The 14,946-nt window shown below is 55.3% G+C and overlaps 2 protein-coding genes and 1 pseudogene across 5 annotated transcripts in view; 2 read left to right on the top strand and 1 right to left on the bottom strand.

Annotated features, from left to right (window-relative positions):
- The first annotated feature begins 1,707 nt into the window (after window positions 1–1,707).
- Window positions 1,708–7,759, top strand: ESRP2 (epithelial splicing regulatory protein 2). Of its 2 annotated transcripts, none has more exons than XM_075536842.1 (15): window positions 1,708–1,905; window positions 1,990–2,118; window positions 3,591–3,704; window positions 3,793–3,907; window positions 4,195–4,293; window positions 4,531–4,585; window positions 4,683–4,793; window positions 4,868–5,000; window positions 5,079–5,121; window positions 5,231–5,532; window positions 5,643–5,855; window positions 5,954–6,152; window positions 6,308–6,494; window positions 6,754–6,913; window positions 6,995–7,759. In XM_075536842.1, exons 1-15 carry the CDS (start codon window positions 1,708–1,710, stop codon window positions 7,082–7,084), a joined length of 2,148 nt encoding a protein of 715 aa, XP_075392957.1. In that variant the 3' UTR covers window positions 7,085–7,759. The 2 variants fall into 2 exon arrangements, with proteins under 2 accessions (XP_075392957.1, XP_075392956.1); XM_075536841.1 differs by having other exon boundaries at window positions 4,632–4,793.
- An 851-nt stretch (window positions 7,760–8,610) lies between these two features.
- Window positions 8,611–14,946, bottom strand: part of NFATC3 (nuclear factor of activated T cells 3) — a 94,082-nt gene continuing 87,746 nt past the window's right edge. For all 3 annotated transcript variants that reach the window (XM_075536174.1, XM_075536173.1, XM_075536172.1), the window contains one exon: window positions 8,611–10,254. In XM_075536174.1, coding sequence (XP_075392289.1) covers window positions 10,133–10,254 — 122 coding nt within the window. In that variant the 3' untranslated portion in view covers window positions 8,611–10,132. The remainder of the gene's footprint in view (window positions 10,255–14,946) is intronic.
- On the top strand, window positions 13,138–14,084 carry LOC142431846 (ran-specific GTPase-activating protein pseudogene; annotated as a pseudogene).

The raw sequence follows: 14,946 nt of genomic DNA, 5'->3' as shown, positions 1-14,946 counted from the left end.
CTGCGGGAGCAGGATCCGAGACAAGAGCTGGGGAAAGAGTGACGCACCCCCGGGTCCTGTTAGGGGCCACCTCTGCGTCCAAAGGGTGTCACCAGGGAGAAGGGGCGTTCCCTAGGAAGGCGTGGCCCCGGGAAGCTCCTGGCGCAGGCGCCCTCCACCGCGAGTGGGGGAGGGAACTCACCTACCTTAAGCGCCCAGCACCGGCTAGCAGACAAATATTTGACATTCCGAGTTTATCTGGAGAAGGGCGAGGCCTGAGGAGTGACGTCCCTCCCCCTGTGCTGGATTCGCTCATCGCTTCCGGGGGTGGGGACACTCGGGAGTGGGCCGTCGGGAGAGGGCGAGCGTAGCTCCCGCAAAGGGTTCCACCCGAAGGGGAAGCGCCTGTCCCCCCGAAACTGCAGTCCGCGGTCTCCACCGCCCACTCCCTCCCAGCAGCCGAGCCCGGCGCGCGGGTCCTCTGCGTCCCAGGCGCCCTTCACTCGCCAAGCGGGGCCGCGCTGCGGCGTGGTCAGTGCATGCGGCCCCGCAGGCGCCCGTCGGCACCCCGACCCGATTGCTCATGTTCCGCTCACTCTGGGCTCCGGGCGCCTCGACGCGGCCCCGCTTCTCCCTGGAAGAGCGCGAGGAGGACCTCTACCGGGCTCGGGCCTGGGTCACCGCGAGGGCCGCTCCCTTCTGGCCCGAGCCCCGAACCCCTTCTTCTCCCCCCTGGCTCCTCCTTCAGTTCTTCACCGAGCATCTGGGGGCCGCTTTACAAATCGGGCGACGGGGCCTAGGAAGTCCTCGAGGCGGCACTCTTCGGACTCGGCGCTCGGTCCGTCCTTCTGGCTGCGTACTTACAATTTCCGGCCGGGGGGGGGGGAGGGGAGCCTTTCAGGAAAAAAGTCCGGAAAGAAATAATAAAGAAAAAGAAAACAGTCCGGGAGTCGCGACGCGCAAGGTCCCTCCGGGCTGTTCCGGGCGGCCTGGTCTCGAAGGGCGCGGCTCCCGGGTGGATCCAGCCTGAGGCTTTCTTCCGCAGGACGGTGCCTGTGCGCCCTCACGTCCCACCGGAACCACGTTTTGGCACCGAGGGCGCTTCCCAGAACCTGGCTGCCCGGGCCGCGTCCCTAAGTGGACAAGCCTTGATCTACGACCTCTATCGACTCCTCCCCGCGCTCAACCTCAGATGACTCCCGCTGGTTCCTTTCCCAACCAACTTTCGGTGACATTCACGTAAACAGTACATATTCACACACCTCCTTATGCGCGCGCACACCCCCCTCTCCTTGACTGAGTCCTGGTGTCCCCACCCCCGCCCCCACCCCGCAGTCTCGCAGGTTACTTCGAACAGGTTTCAAGGTCCCTGCGGGGAGGGGGCGCCCGGGAATCGAACGCGGTCCGGAGCGCGCGGCTAGCCTGGAGCAGGAGTGCGCGCGGTCGGGCTGGGTGCTGGTCCCCCTCCCCTACTGTTCCCTGGAGCCGCCCGGTCACGTGGTCTGCGGAGCCGGCAGGTAACTCGCCCAGAAAGGGCGGGGGCCGCTCCGCCCCGCCCCGCCGGGCGCCGCGGGCGCGTCTGCTCAGCGCCCACTGCTCCAGTCGGGCCGCAGGTGCCGCCCCCGACTCCCGGTGTCCCGCCCTTGCCGGCCGGGGCCCGCCGTCGGTGCGTGCGTGCGCCTCGTTGGTCCGCGTGTGTCTGGCCCGGCGCCCCCTTCCTCGGTGGCCATGACTCCGCCGCTGCCCCAGCCACCTCCGCCTGGCCCGGACCCCGCCGCCGACTCCGCCACGGACCCCCGCCCAGGCCCGGGACTCCTGGTAGTGCTGTTCGGGGCCACGGCTGGTGCGCTGGGGCCCGACTTGGGCTCCGACGAGACCGACTTAATCCTGCTAGTCTGGCAAGTGGTGGAGCCACGGCGACGCCAGGTAGTCTTAAAAGGGGACGGCTAGGGGCCCGGGAAGTGCGGCGCCCAGAGGCGTGGGGTTAATGGGTTTCCTCGCCACCCGCAGGTGGGTACGCTGCACAAGTCGCTGGTGCGCGCCGAGGCGGCCGCGCTGAGCCCGCAGTGCCGCGAGGCGAGTGGCCTTAGCGCGGACAGCCTGGCGCGGGCTGAGCCGCTGGACAAGGTGCTGCAGCAGGTGAGTTTTGGGGTCGGGGTGGGTGGCGGTGTGGCTGGGCCTCGGGGACTTTTCCCGGCGGGAGAGGCTGCAGGAGGCGAGGCCTGGCGCGCTGGGACCAACTGGCCCAGGCGGTAGGACAGGTTCTTGTTGTTTGAAACTTTCAACGATTCCACATGTGCTTGTGTCCGTGTTTGCCGGCTATTCCTGGGGGCGCCTTACTTTTCCCCTTTTCCAGGGTCCGCTACTGCTGGCGGGAGGGGTTGTAGGCTGGGGCCCCTCTGAGTCACCGGCGGCGGCGGCGGCAGGGGGTCGAGGCTGAGAAGTCTCTGGGATCCTGTCCAACCCGGTGTCCCAGGGCAGCAGCCGGAAGCTAGTAGAGCCAAGGGGCCTGGACTTGGCCATAGGTCACTGCCCTGCCGCCTGCGTCCTCGGCCCACCGCCCTCCTGGGAGCCGCGGGGGCAGGGGCGTAGGGCGCGCTGCGCCCCTGGGCAGACGCCGCCAGGTGTCTGCCAGTCTGGGCTTGTCCCGCCGCCGCCGGCCAGGCGTGGGCGCTGTCGGGACCGAGCCTGGGGGCGCCCAATGGCTCAAGTGGGAGGTGGTGGCCCTTGCCTTTGTCTTTTGCTTGCTTTCACTCCGCACTCACCCTTGGCCCGCCTCTGGCTGCGCGTAATGAGTAATGAGTTTAAGTGGTGTAATGGCGCAGACGCTTTGATCCTCCAACTTTAGTGGCCCCTGATGGGGAAACCGAGGCACAAAGATGGGGCCTCTGAGCCTGAGACAAGGCCCCCAGGAGAGGTGTGGTGTAGGAGAGCTGGGGCGCCTGTGGTCTGCCAGCCTCGGTTTGTCACTGTTGGCTGAGGGTGGGGTGGGGGCCTGGGCCTGGTGCTCAGTGCCTTTACCTGTTCAACAGCAGGACTGGAGGCTGGGGGAGGGGCTGGGCAGCTTCCAAGTGCCACCCCTTCTATGAGCAAACAACTCAACTCGATGCCAGCTGGTCGATAGGGTGGGGGTCAAAGCTCAGGCTGCCCCTGTCGCCCAGGTGTAGAGGTCTGTCCTTGGACCTTCTCTGTCCCTCGTTGGTCAGACCTGGGGGCGGGGCTGTCAGTGACCATGAGCCTCTGGCAGACCTGGGCCGCCCCCACCTGTCTGAGGGTGGTGCCTGGCCAGGGACAGGTTTAACCTGCTCTGCCCCGCCCTTTCCCACCTGCCAGGCCCACTCCACCAGGTGTTTGCCCTGGCTCCACTCCAGGCTCCTTGGCTCTTGCTGCAATGGGGGCTTGGGTGATGTGGGACTGTCCTCATCCAGCCTGTTGGAGGTGACAGTCGACTAGAGGAGAGGCACTGGCCAGGCCCAGTGGGGTGTGGTCTCCTCGCTGGCAGGGTAGAGCTGAACATCTGGCTGAACCAGATTTGCAGCCTTCCCTGCCCCTCTGTACCCCAGTTCCTGTCTGCCCAGGTGTGAGTGTTTCCTCTCTGCTTCCACCCCCAGTTCTCACAGCTGGTGAGTGCAGATGTGGCGCTGCTTGGTGGGGGCCCCTCCATGCTCTGCACTGACGGGCAGCAGCTGCTTCGCCAGGTCCTGCACCCCGAGGCCTCTCGGAAGGTATGCCTCTGGAGGGTGCTGTTTTGTGGTGGGTACAGGGCAGCTCAGTTCCTCCATTTACGCCCCCTCCCTGTTCTGCCCCCACCAGAACCTGGTGCTCCCCGACACCTTCTTCTCCTTCTACGACCTCCGCAGCGAATTCCATACGCAGCACCCAAGCATCTGTCCCACCAGAGACCTGACTGTGGCCTCCATGGCACAGGGTACCTTACCCAGCCGGCCTGGGGTTGAGGGGTGCTGGAGGCTAGTGTGCTGTGAGAACGGGGTGTGCAAGATATCGGGGCTGGGAAATCTATCTGGAATGTGGCATATGTCTACGTATGTCTGGGCTGGGGCCCTAAATGAGCTGGGCTCAAAGGAGCATGCTTGCTGGGGCTCTGCCTGTGTCTCTGGAAGGCTTGGGCTGGGTGCGGCCAGGATTAGGATCCATGCTGTGGTCCTTGGGCCTCTCAAGCTGGGAATTTCTTCACCATGACTTCACTGCCTGCAGACTTGGGGCTGGAAACAGATGCCACCGAGGACGACTTTGGAGTGTGGGAAGTAAAAACGATGGTAGCCATCATCCTCCACCTGCTAGAAGGGCCAAGTGGTAAGGTTCCTCTCACTGCCTGTCCCGATTTCAGGGTTAGGATGGGAGACACCTACCTATTGCTCCTTCCAAGCCCCCCCCCGCCCCCCGTTCATCATGCTCTTGAAGACAACATGGCCGAAGCCCCTTTGCTACCTCCCCATTCCCTCTCAACTGTCCTCTTTTGGCAGTGCTTGGTGGGGTGACCCCCCCCACCTCCAGCAGACCTTGCTGACCCCTAATGTCTTCTTCTCTCAGGTCAATTATTTTCAAAGCCAGAGGTCGTCAAGCAGAAATATGAGACAGGGCCTTGGTGAGTAGAGGGACAGACCTGGGGGTGGGTGGTGGGAAGGTGACAGCTGCTGGACAATGCTGACCCTGTGTCTTGCATGTTGCTGTCCCTCCTACAGCAGCAAGGCCGACATGGTGGACAGTGAGACGGTGGTGCGGGCCCGTGGGTTGCCATGGCAGTCATCAGACCAGGACGTGGCTCGCTTCTTCAAAGGGCTCAACATTGCCAGGTGGGTGCTGTAGGACAGGTGCCCCAGGAGGGCAGGCCTGGCCCGAAGGCACTAACACCTCACTGCCTCTCCAGGGGCGGTGTAGCCCTCTGCCTCAACGCTCAGGGCCGCCGGAACGGCGAGGCGCTCATCCGCTTTGTGGATAGCGAGCAGCGGGACCTGGCACTGCAGAGGCACAAACACCACATGGGCGTCCGTTACATCGAGGTGAGACTGCAACGGGGGCCGGTGCTGGCCGGAGCTCAGGCGCCCTGAGCCCCACCTTCTCCCCACTCCTCCCAACAGGTGTATAAAGCTACAGGGGAGGAGTTTGTCAAGATCGCAGGGGGTGAGTATGCCCACAGCAGGCCCTGCCTCCCCGGAACTTCTCACCCTCTCTCTGCTCCCGTGTGAGTCAACACTGCTCCCAGGCTGACCTCCCATATTCCCTCCCCCAGGCACCTCCTTAGAGGTAGTCCGTTTCCTGTCCCGGGAAGACCAGGTGATCTTGCGGCTGCGGGGACTGCCTTTCTCAGCTGGGCCAGCCGATGTGCTAGCCTTCCTGGGACCAGAGTGCCCGGTGACCGGGGGTGCCGAAGGGCTGCTCTTCGTGCGCCACCCTGATGGCCGGCCCACGGGGGACGCCTTTGCCCTCTTTGCTTGTGAGGAGCTGGCCCAGGCTGCCCTGCGCAGGCACAAGGGCATGCTGGGTAAGCGATACATTGAACTCTTCCGGAGCACAGCAGCTGAGGTACAGCAGGTAAGCATTAGGGTCCCCCCACCCCCACACTGAAGTGCTACTGCTTTGGGTCACCCCTGGATCCCCCGTGCTGCTTGACATGATCGGCCCCTGTCTGCTTCCCATGTTAGGTCCTGAACCGCTATGCCTCTAGCCCGCTCCTGCCCACCCTCCCTGCCCCGCTGCTGCCCATCCCCTTCCCACTGGCAGCTGGTACCGGCAGGGATTGTGTCCGTCTCCGCGGTCTGCCCTACACAGCCACCATCGAGGACATCCTCAGCTTCCTGGGGGAGGCCGCAGCTGACATCAGGCCCCATGGTGTGCATATGGTACTCAACCAGCAGGTGAGGCTGCTGCCAGGGCGGGCGCTCGAGGCAGCACCGAGGGGGGATGTGGGCAGGGTAAGGCCCTTTTGCACATACTTACAAGACCGTGTGAACAGGGCCGGCCGTCGGGTGACGCTTTCATCCAGATGACATCGGCAGAGCGTGCCCTGGCTGCCGCTCAGAGGTGTCACAAGAAGATGATGAAGGAACGCTACGTGGAGGTGGTCCCCTGCTCCACAGAGGAGATGAGCCGTGTGCTGATGGGGGGCACCTTGGGCCGCAGTGGCATGTCCCCTCCACCCTGCAAGCTGCCCTGTGAGTAGCCAGAGGCTGGGGGAGGGGCCCAGTGGGTGGGGCCCAGGCTGTTGGAACCCCCGACCTTGCTGAGCAGGGACTCCTTCCCCGGTGCCGTGGCAGGCCAGCACTGACCGGCTCCCTGAAGATGTGATGTACTCTCCTTCTGCTTCTAGGCCTCTCGCCACCCACCTATGCCACCTTCCAGGCCACGCCGGCCCTCATTCCCACCGAGACTGCAGCTCTGTATCCTTCCTCGGCACTGCTTCCAGCTGCCAGGGTACCTGCCACCCCGACCCCTGTTGCTTACTACCCAGGCCCAGCCACTCAGCTCTACATGAACTACACCGCCTACTACCCCAGGTACCCTGCTGCCCAGACAGCCCTCCAGCGCCCCTCCTGGCTGGGGGTGGTATGGAGTCCCCTTCCTGAGCCAGGTAACTCTAGGTCTGCTGGAGCATCGCTGTTCTTGTAAGGCGATGGGGGAGTGACAGGTGCTGGCTGGGAGGCGACTGGAGGTGTGGTGAGGGAGGAGACGCAGGGCCAGGGCAGAGGCAAGGGGCCTGGGGCAGGCCTTAGTGAAGGCCAGCGGCGAGTTGCCGAGCCCCTGCTTTCTGCGCAGCCCTCCAGTCTCCCCTACCACACTGGGCTACCTCACCACGCCCCCTGCCACACTGGCCTCGGCCCCTGCGTTGTCCCAGCCAGCAGCCTTGGTCCGCATGCAGGGGGTCCCGTACCCAGCTGGCGTGAAGGACCTGCTCGGTGTCTTCCAGGCCTACCAGGTGAGGTTGTGTGGCTGAAGGTTGGGGCCAGGTGGGCTGGCCAAGTGCGTCCTACCTAACTCCTCCCCATCCCTTCTACAGCTAGCCCCGGATGACTACACCAATCTGATGCCTGTTGGTGAGCCCCCTCGCACTGTGCTACAGGCCCCCAAAGAGTGGGTGTGTTTATAGGTGAGGGAGCCAGGCGGTAGTTCTGCCAGCATGCCCTCTTTGTGGACTCAAAAGGACCAGCGCCTTGACCCGGGGCTTCTTATCAAAGTTCTCAGAAGGCACCCAGAGGAGCCTGGGCCCTGCTCCACTACCCACTTACTCTTCTGCCTGCTCATCCCCCAAAATGTTGGCTGAGCCCTGCTTTCAGGGCTGTCTGTGGAATGGCGCTGCCTTGGGCACCTGGAGAGCCTTGGGTCTGTCCTGGATATTGCCTGTGCCCACCAACTGGCAGGGGCAGGCAGGCGACCCTGCTTTGGAAAGTGTAAACCCTGTGCTTTTGATGGTGGACTCCTGCGAGAAACAAGGGCCCCTGGATCTATGAGTAAAGCTGCCTGGAGCTCTTCGGACTGTGGACAGTCTCAGGTCAGATTCCAGATTCTGTGTGGCCAGCAGGTTCCAGGAGCACCAGAAGACAAAGCACAGACCATCCTGAGGGACTATGCTGCAATCCCCCGGAGAACACTAGGGGGCGAAAGGCTCCCACATGAAGCCTTGGGCCTGACTACAAAAGGGTACTTCCTGCCTATGTTCCTCACACACCTGCAGCAGACACCGTGGACTGTCCTGTGCACCCACTGAAGGGTGCAGAACTGAAGTCTTGGAAAGAATTTGGAACTCTCCTCCGTAAAATAAAGAGCTCCCTGGCCCAGTGGCCTTTCACAAGCTGCCGTGCCCTTAGCTCTGTCCCCCAGCGGCCCCAGGTGGAGGGAAGCAGACACATTTCAAAGGAGACTGTTGACCTGTTACCATTTATTGCTGCACTACAACCAAGGAGGCCCGATGGTGGTGTGTGTGTATATATGTTTCTTAGTCTTAATGATGACTGGCTGCTGGGGAAGGCAGAAGCAGGGCGTCCCAGCCACATTGGCAGAGCCTGTGGTGGCAGCACTGCATGTGAGCCAGACACCAGCTTTGGCAGCCCCGAGGCTGCCTGCCCTATTCCCAGCACAGGTGGGCAGGGTAGATGGGTGCTGCTGGAACCCACATGCACAGTCCAATGGACAGTGTGCACACTTTACCTCCACTATGCTGCACACAAATGCTCAAGTGTCTGTCTTACAAGACCTCGCAACTCTTCCACCAAAGTTTGTACAAAGCCGATACAAAATAGCTAGAGGGTATACAAAGCGGTTTTAAAATTTGACTTTTATTTTAAATAGGAAAGCATTTCTAGTGCTACAGGCATCAAGGTATTGAAAAGGCATCAAAATTTGGTGCATAGCAATTCTGGATCATGAAGGCTTTATTCAGGAGGGGAGCAGGGCAACCTCCCAAGGGTCTTGCAAGGGGAGCACGTGCAAGAACCCCATGTGAGACAGCTACACCAGGGGCAGGAGGGTCGGGGTGGGACACATCTAGCCATCTCTAGAATCTCATCAGAGTCCAGCCAGCCCCCTTGCTCCCACCTCCCCCAGCCTGGGCCCAGAAGCATAGCTTACTATCCACACTTGGATACAAAACTCATTTTCAAAGAAAAATAACAGCTCTAAGAGAGGCCAAAGTAATTTACTGAAGGATAAGTATTGTTCTCTTAGTCTTAAAGGGGGAAATGGGAAATAATCGCGATTTTAACACGGCTGACTAGAGGTGGGCAACAGACTGACTCCCTTTGGCCAAGCCTCAAGTAAATGCTGCAGAGTCCTGGCACTTAGGACCTTGCGTCCCCTGGGCAACAGCAGTACACCTTCAACCAGCCCAGCATATTGTCTCGTGTAGGCACTCAATATATTTGCTTCCTGAATAAATGAATGGACGTGATTTCATTTGAAAACACGCTGCAAACGTTAGGCGGCTCTGGAGAAGACTTAAGTCTTGGTGCAGGTAACTGACACTATTAGGGGTGGGGGAGGCAGGCTTTGACAGGGCACCCATCTGGGTACCTCCTTTGGTAGACAGCAGGCTGGGGCTTCTTGCTGGCCCCTGCCTTGGGTGCCAGTCTGCCCAGCAGCAGCACCAGGGTATCTTTGGTGTGGAGGGTCAGGTCTGTCATACCACCTCATTTGGGGATTTACCTCAAAGCCTTTTGGGAAAAAGCTGGTTTCTAGACGATGCAGAACAGTGAGGGTAGGCCAGAGCCCTTTCAGGCTGTGAACAGAATGGGGGCCAGGCCTTCCATGCCAGGGTGGGGCTTAAAGCCTCCCTCTGGGGGCTGACATCTCTGCTCCTGCCCTGAAGCACAACTTACTGTGCTTAGCCTCTACACACCCTGGGCAACTTCGGGTCCATCAGAAAAAGCACATTAGACTGTGGCCAGGGCTGCTGCTCCCAGGGGGAGAAAAAGCAGGCCGCAGCTAACTGGCAAAGCAACACTAGCAAGCCGAAACCCACCTTGCAAAGTTAACTCAGCCATCTTTCCCAGGGTTCAGAGGGGGCAAAGCAAGGTCAACATGGAGCCAGTATGGAAGGTTATACGGAGGTTACCTAGAAAGTTACAAAAATGGCTATGCTCTGGAATGTCTGAGATTCCAACACATCAATGGTGGAATGGTCTCTCCTTGCTCTGACGGCAGGAGCTTACTTTTTAAGAGGTCTGAGCTACATTTGGCTTCATTTCCTATGAATCTATGAAAGGCTTCAGGACACATGCGGAGTTTGAGGCATAGGCATGGGATACGGTTTTTTTTCTTTCTTTTTCGCCTCTGGAAGATTTTATCAAAAATTTCTATTTTAAAAATATCCTCAAAGCTAAAAGGCCGTTCAAATGACCACGAAGCAGTACAAATCACCACTCCTAGCTAGTAACCAGGCCACCTGCAAAAGCAGTGCCTCCCAAGTGGAGGGCCGGCTGCACTCACACTCAAAAGCACCCATCATATAAAAGTATCCTATTTAAATACAAAACGCAAAAGCTCATTTCCCCAAAGCCTTGTTCTTTTACAAAATCTTGCCCCAAAGCCGAGGACTGCCGCTTGCCCCATCAATGGTGACCTCACAACCGCCCAGCGGCAAGTGCAGTGGGCCCAGGGGAGAAGTGCAGGGACACAAAGCTGCAGTGAAGGACGAGGGCTGTCAGAGTGCATCCGTGCTGCCTGAATCCAGGGCCTCGGAACCCGCCAGGGGGGCCTGCCTGTTCCGCCCAGTTCCTTGGGAAACCGAAATCTGGGACATGTCTCTCCCAATGATCTCGTTCACTGTAAAACAAGAAACGGAAGAGTGTGATTAGTGACCTTGAGGGACTGGCCGGGTGATTCTCAGCTGCAGATACTCTCTGTCCCTGCTGTGAAGTCTGCTCAGTGCCCACTGGCAGCAGAGCCTGGAACTTCAAGTTGCCCTCTGGAGAGACACCCCACTCTCCGTGCCCTCTTAGTTCTCGGTAGCCGAGAGAACAAGGCAACCCGAGCCTGACCCTGAAAGCTCAGGTGTGGAGGTGGAGGACAGGACACTTGAAAAGGGTGCTCACTCTCATATAACTTGCCCTTCAACTGCACCCTGTGGGGAAAATGTTCTCCCTCTTTGACCTTCCTTCCACAGTCACCTCAGAGATGAGGCAAACAGAAATAAATGCTTTAGGTTATTTGGTGACCCTCTTCTCCCACTCTCCCACTTTGTTGTACTGTGGTGGCTCGTGTTACTGTTGTTTTAAATGCCAGCAGGGTCGCCCCCCATGAGCAGGTGGCAGTGTCTAATCTGGAGTAATTAGCCGATGAAAACCTTCTGCACAGCATCAAACCAAGGTAGTGGTGACTAGCGGGAAGCACTGCGCTATAGCTGCCTTCTCTGAGGAAAGTCAACCCAAACGATGTGAATCTCCGAGTAGAGTCTTCAGGGCCTTCGTCTGTGGTTGGAACATAACTCAAAATGAGAACAGGTGCAAAAATCTAATAATTAGAACTTTGGAGTATGAATCTAGAAAAATTGGGAGTCATTAAAAATGAAACTGATGGCACAAAGATGGATATCCTAGGGTTTCTGAGCTGTAATGCACTGGTATTGCCATTTTGAATGAAAAAAATCATGATTACTATGCTGGGAATAACAATCAAGAGGAATAGCTTTGCATTCATGGTCAAAAAAGACACTTGAAGATCTACCTTGAAGTGTAATGCTGTCTGATAAGGATTATATCTATCTGCATTCAAGGAAATCCAATCAATACAACTAGTACTCAAATGTACCATCCACTTAAGACAGTGATGAAGAAACTGAAAAATTCTATGAACGTCTTCAGTTGGAAAGTTATCAAATGTGCAATCAATATGCATTGATATTTATTAGTGATTGGAACCCCAAAATTGGGATCAAAGAATGAGGAGCAGTAATTGGGAAATATCGCCTTGGTGACACAAACAAAGATGGGGATCTCGATAGAATTTTGTAAGACCAACAGCTTGGTCATAACAATTATCTTTTACAACAACACAAAAGACAATGACACAAGTGGGCGTCTCTGGTTGGAATACACAGAACTGAAGTTTACTACAGCTGTGGGAAGACACGAAGGAGCAGCATCATGGAGTCAGCTGGCTGGAGAACAGATGACCAATTGTTCATGCTTAGGTCAGGCTGATGCTGAGGAAATTTTAAAGTTCACAGGAGTCAAAATACGACCTTGAGTTTCACAAACAGATGTGCTGCATTGAACACTAATGGGAGGACACCAGGACCATCATTCATGAAGAAAGCAAAGGTGGTTAAAAAGAAAGATAAGGCCAAAGGGGATGGGATGTCCATGAAGACTCTGAAACGTGCTCTTAATTGCAGAGTAGCTAAGGCAAATGGCAGAAATGGCTAAGTGAAAGAGCTGAACAGAAAACTTCAAAGGAAAGCATAAGAAGACAAAGTATTATAATGAAATGTGCAAAGACAAAGCGCTAGAAAACCCAAAGGGAAGAACACACTCAGATTACCTTCAACTGAAAGAACTCAAGAAGAAATTCAAGCCTCAAGTTGCAACATTGAGAAAGTCTATGGGCAAAATATGGAATGATGCAGGAAACATCAAAAGAAGATGGAAGGAAACATACAGTCACTGCACCAAAAAGGACTACTCAACACTCCACCATTTCAAGAGGTGGCATATGACCAAGAACCAATGGTATTGGGGAAGAAGTTTAAGCGGCACTGAAAGCATTAGCTAAAAACAGGACTCCAGGAATTGATGGGATACTATTCAAAATGTTTCAGCAACAAGCTAACAAAGCACAGAAAGCACTCACTTGGTCTACGCCAGGAAATTAGGAAGACAGCTACTTGGCCAACTGTCTTGGAAGCGATCCATGTTTGTACCCATTCCAAAGAAAGGTGACCCAGCAGATTGCTCAAATTATAGAACAACAATATCATAGGCAAGTACAATGTTGCTGAGGATCATCCAACAACTGCTGCAGCAGTACAATGACAGGAAGCTGCCACAGGTTCAGGCTGCATTGAGAAGAGGATGTGGACCAGGGGATATCATTGCTGAGGTCAAATGGATCTTAGCTGAAAGATGTTTGTGTTTTTATTAATTATGCCAAGGCATTTGACTGTGTGGATCACAACAAAGTATGGATAACTTTGAGAAGAATGGGAATTATGGAACATCTCATTGTGCTCATGCAGAACCTATACACGGATCAAGAAGGAGTTGTGTGAACAGAACAAGTGAATACAGCATGGTTTACACTCAGGAAAGGTGTACAACAGGGTTGTATCCTCACACTATACTTATTCAATCTGTATGCTGAGTAAATAATCACAGAAGCTGGATTACATGAATAAGAATGCAGCATCACGGAGGAAGTCTTACTAACAACCTGTGAGATGCAGATAACATAAGCTTACTTGCTGCAGGAGGGGATATTACATCGCTTGCTGGTGAAGATCAAGGATTTCAGCCTCAGTATGGATTACAACTCAACGTAAAGAAGACTAAAATCCTCGCCACTGGACCAATAGGTAACATCAAGATACATAAAAAATGGGGAGGCGCCGGCGCCAGACGCGGAGGTTAGGAGCGACAGCCAGCTGCTGAGAGGTCACGTAGCCAGCGACGACCATACCAGTCGAGCCCACGTTGCCGCCGCTGCACCCCCATGGCGGCCACCAAGGATTTGCATGAGGGATCGGGACACCATCGAAAATATAGATGAGTCTAACCACGACCCCCAGTTCGAGCCAATTGTTTCCCTACCCGAACAAGAAATTAAGACGCTGGAGGAAGATGAAGAAGAGCTTTTTAAAATGCGAGCAAAGCTGTACCGTTTCGCCTCGGAGAACGACCTCCCAGAGTGAAAGGAGCGGGGAACGGGCGACGTGAAGCTCCTGAAGCACAAGGAGAAGGGGAGCATCCACTTGCTCATGCGCAGGGAGCATCCACTTGCTCATGCGCAGGGACAAGACCCTGAAGATATGTGTCAACTACTACATCACACCGCTGATGGAGCTGAAGCCGAATGCAAGCAGTGACCGAGCCTGGGTCTGGAACACCCATGCTGACTTTGCAGATGAATGCCCCAAGCCAGAGCTGCTTGCCATCCGGTTTCTCAATGCTGAAAATGCACAGAAATTCAAAACAAAGTTTGAAGAGTGCAGGTAAGAGATTGAAGAGAAAAGAAAGCAGGGGCAGTGAAGACGGACACAGAGAAGGTGGCTGAGAAGCTCGAAGCTCTTTCCGTGAAGGTGGACAATGAAGAGGCTTCTGGGACCAAGGCGCCTGAAGGCGAGCCGGCCAAGGAGAAGGTGCAAGAGAAGCAATAAATGGGCTTATATTATCCCTTCTCCCTTTCTTTTCCTTAGTTTTTATCCCACCTCCTTTTGAATCTATTTTTTATTCTGTTTTGTTTACAAGGAACTTTATATGAAGCAGTTTGAACTCCCAACATCCAGACTTTTTTTGTTTTGTTTTTCTTCGTCCTCTCGAAGACGATTTCAGAAAGTCCATTCCCCAGTCATGAAAATGTACTGTGCTCACTTTTTTTTTCCATAGTGGAAACACTTATTTATAGTCATCAACAATAGAGAATAAAAATGGCATTTGATAACTGCAAAAAAAAGATACATAAAAAATGAAAGCTGTCAACAATTTTGTTTTGCTTGGATCTACAATCTATACTCATGAAAGCAGTAATCAAGAGATCGAAGAACACATGCATTGGGCAGATCTACTGAACAAGACCTCTTTAAAGTGTTGAAAGCAAAGAAAGTTGCTTTGAAGACTAAGGTGTGCCTGACCTAAGCTATGGTATTTTCAATGGCCTCAAATGCATGTGAAATTGGACATCGAATAAGGAAGACCCAAATATAATCAGTGCATTTGATTTATGATGCTGGCAAAAACACTGAAGTACCATGGACTGCTAAAAGAACAGACAAATCTGTCTTGGAAGAGGTACAGCCAGAATGTTACTTAGAGGCAAGGATCATGAGACTTCCTCTCACATACTTTGGACACATTGTCAGGAGACACCAGTCCCCTGTGGAAGGACATCATGCTTAGTAGAGAGGGGCAGTGAAAGAAGAAGACCCTCAACGAGATGAAATAACAACAATAGCAATTGTGAGGCTGGCACAGGACCAGGAGGTGTTCTGTTCTGTGGTACACAGGGTTGCTATAAATCAGAATGGACTTGACAGCACCTAACAACATCCTCATACAAGTTCCCACCATTAGGAGGTCAGAAGGGGGCAACGACTGCATTGTCTGTGGCCCTTCCTGCAGTTTTCCTGATGTGGGGCTGGGCATAGCAGCACCATGCTCTGCCAGGACCAGTGCAAAGAACTGACACTAGCAGAGTCAACAGAGGCACAAAGTCTTGGAGCTCTCAAATCAGAACCTTGGATCTTGTGCCACATCATTATTTTATCAATTAAAGAAAGAGTCTATATTATATTGATTCCAAGAG

The sequence above is a fragment of the Tenrec ecaudatus genome, chromosome 18, assembly GCF_050624435.1.
Source record: "Tenrec ecaudatus isolate mTenEca1 chromosome 18, mTenEca1.hap1, whole genome shotgun sequence".
Taxonomy (NCBI): Eukaryota; Metazoa; Chordata; class Mammalia; order Afrosoricida; family Tenrecidae; genus Tenrec; species Tenrec ecaudatus.
The sequence above is the reverse complement of the archived record's forward strand: the minus strand, read 5'-3'. Positions and strand labels throughout refer to the sequence as shown.

Coding starts and splice junctions, on each gene's coding strand:
- ESRP2 (XM_075536841.1), top strand. CDS start 1,708: ATGACTCCGCCGCTGCCCCAGCCACCTCCGCCTGGCCCGGACCCCGCC. Junction 4,586..4,631: donor AAATATGAGACAGGGCCTTG/GTGAGTAGAGGG, acceptor GGAAGGTGACAG/CTGCTGGACAATGCTGACCC. Junction 5,122..5,230: donor GTTTGTCAAGATCGCAGGGG/GTGAGTATGCCC, acceptor TCCCTCCCCCAG/GCACCTCCTTAGAGGTAGTC.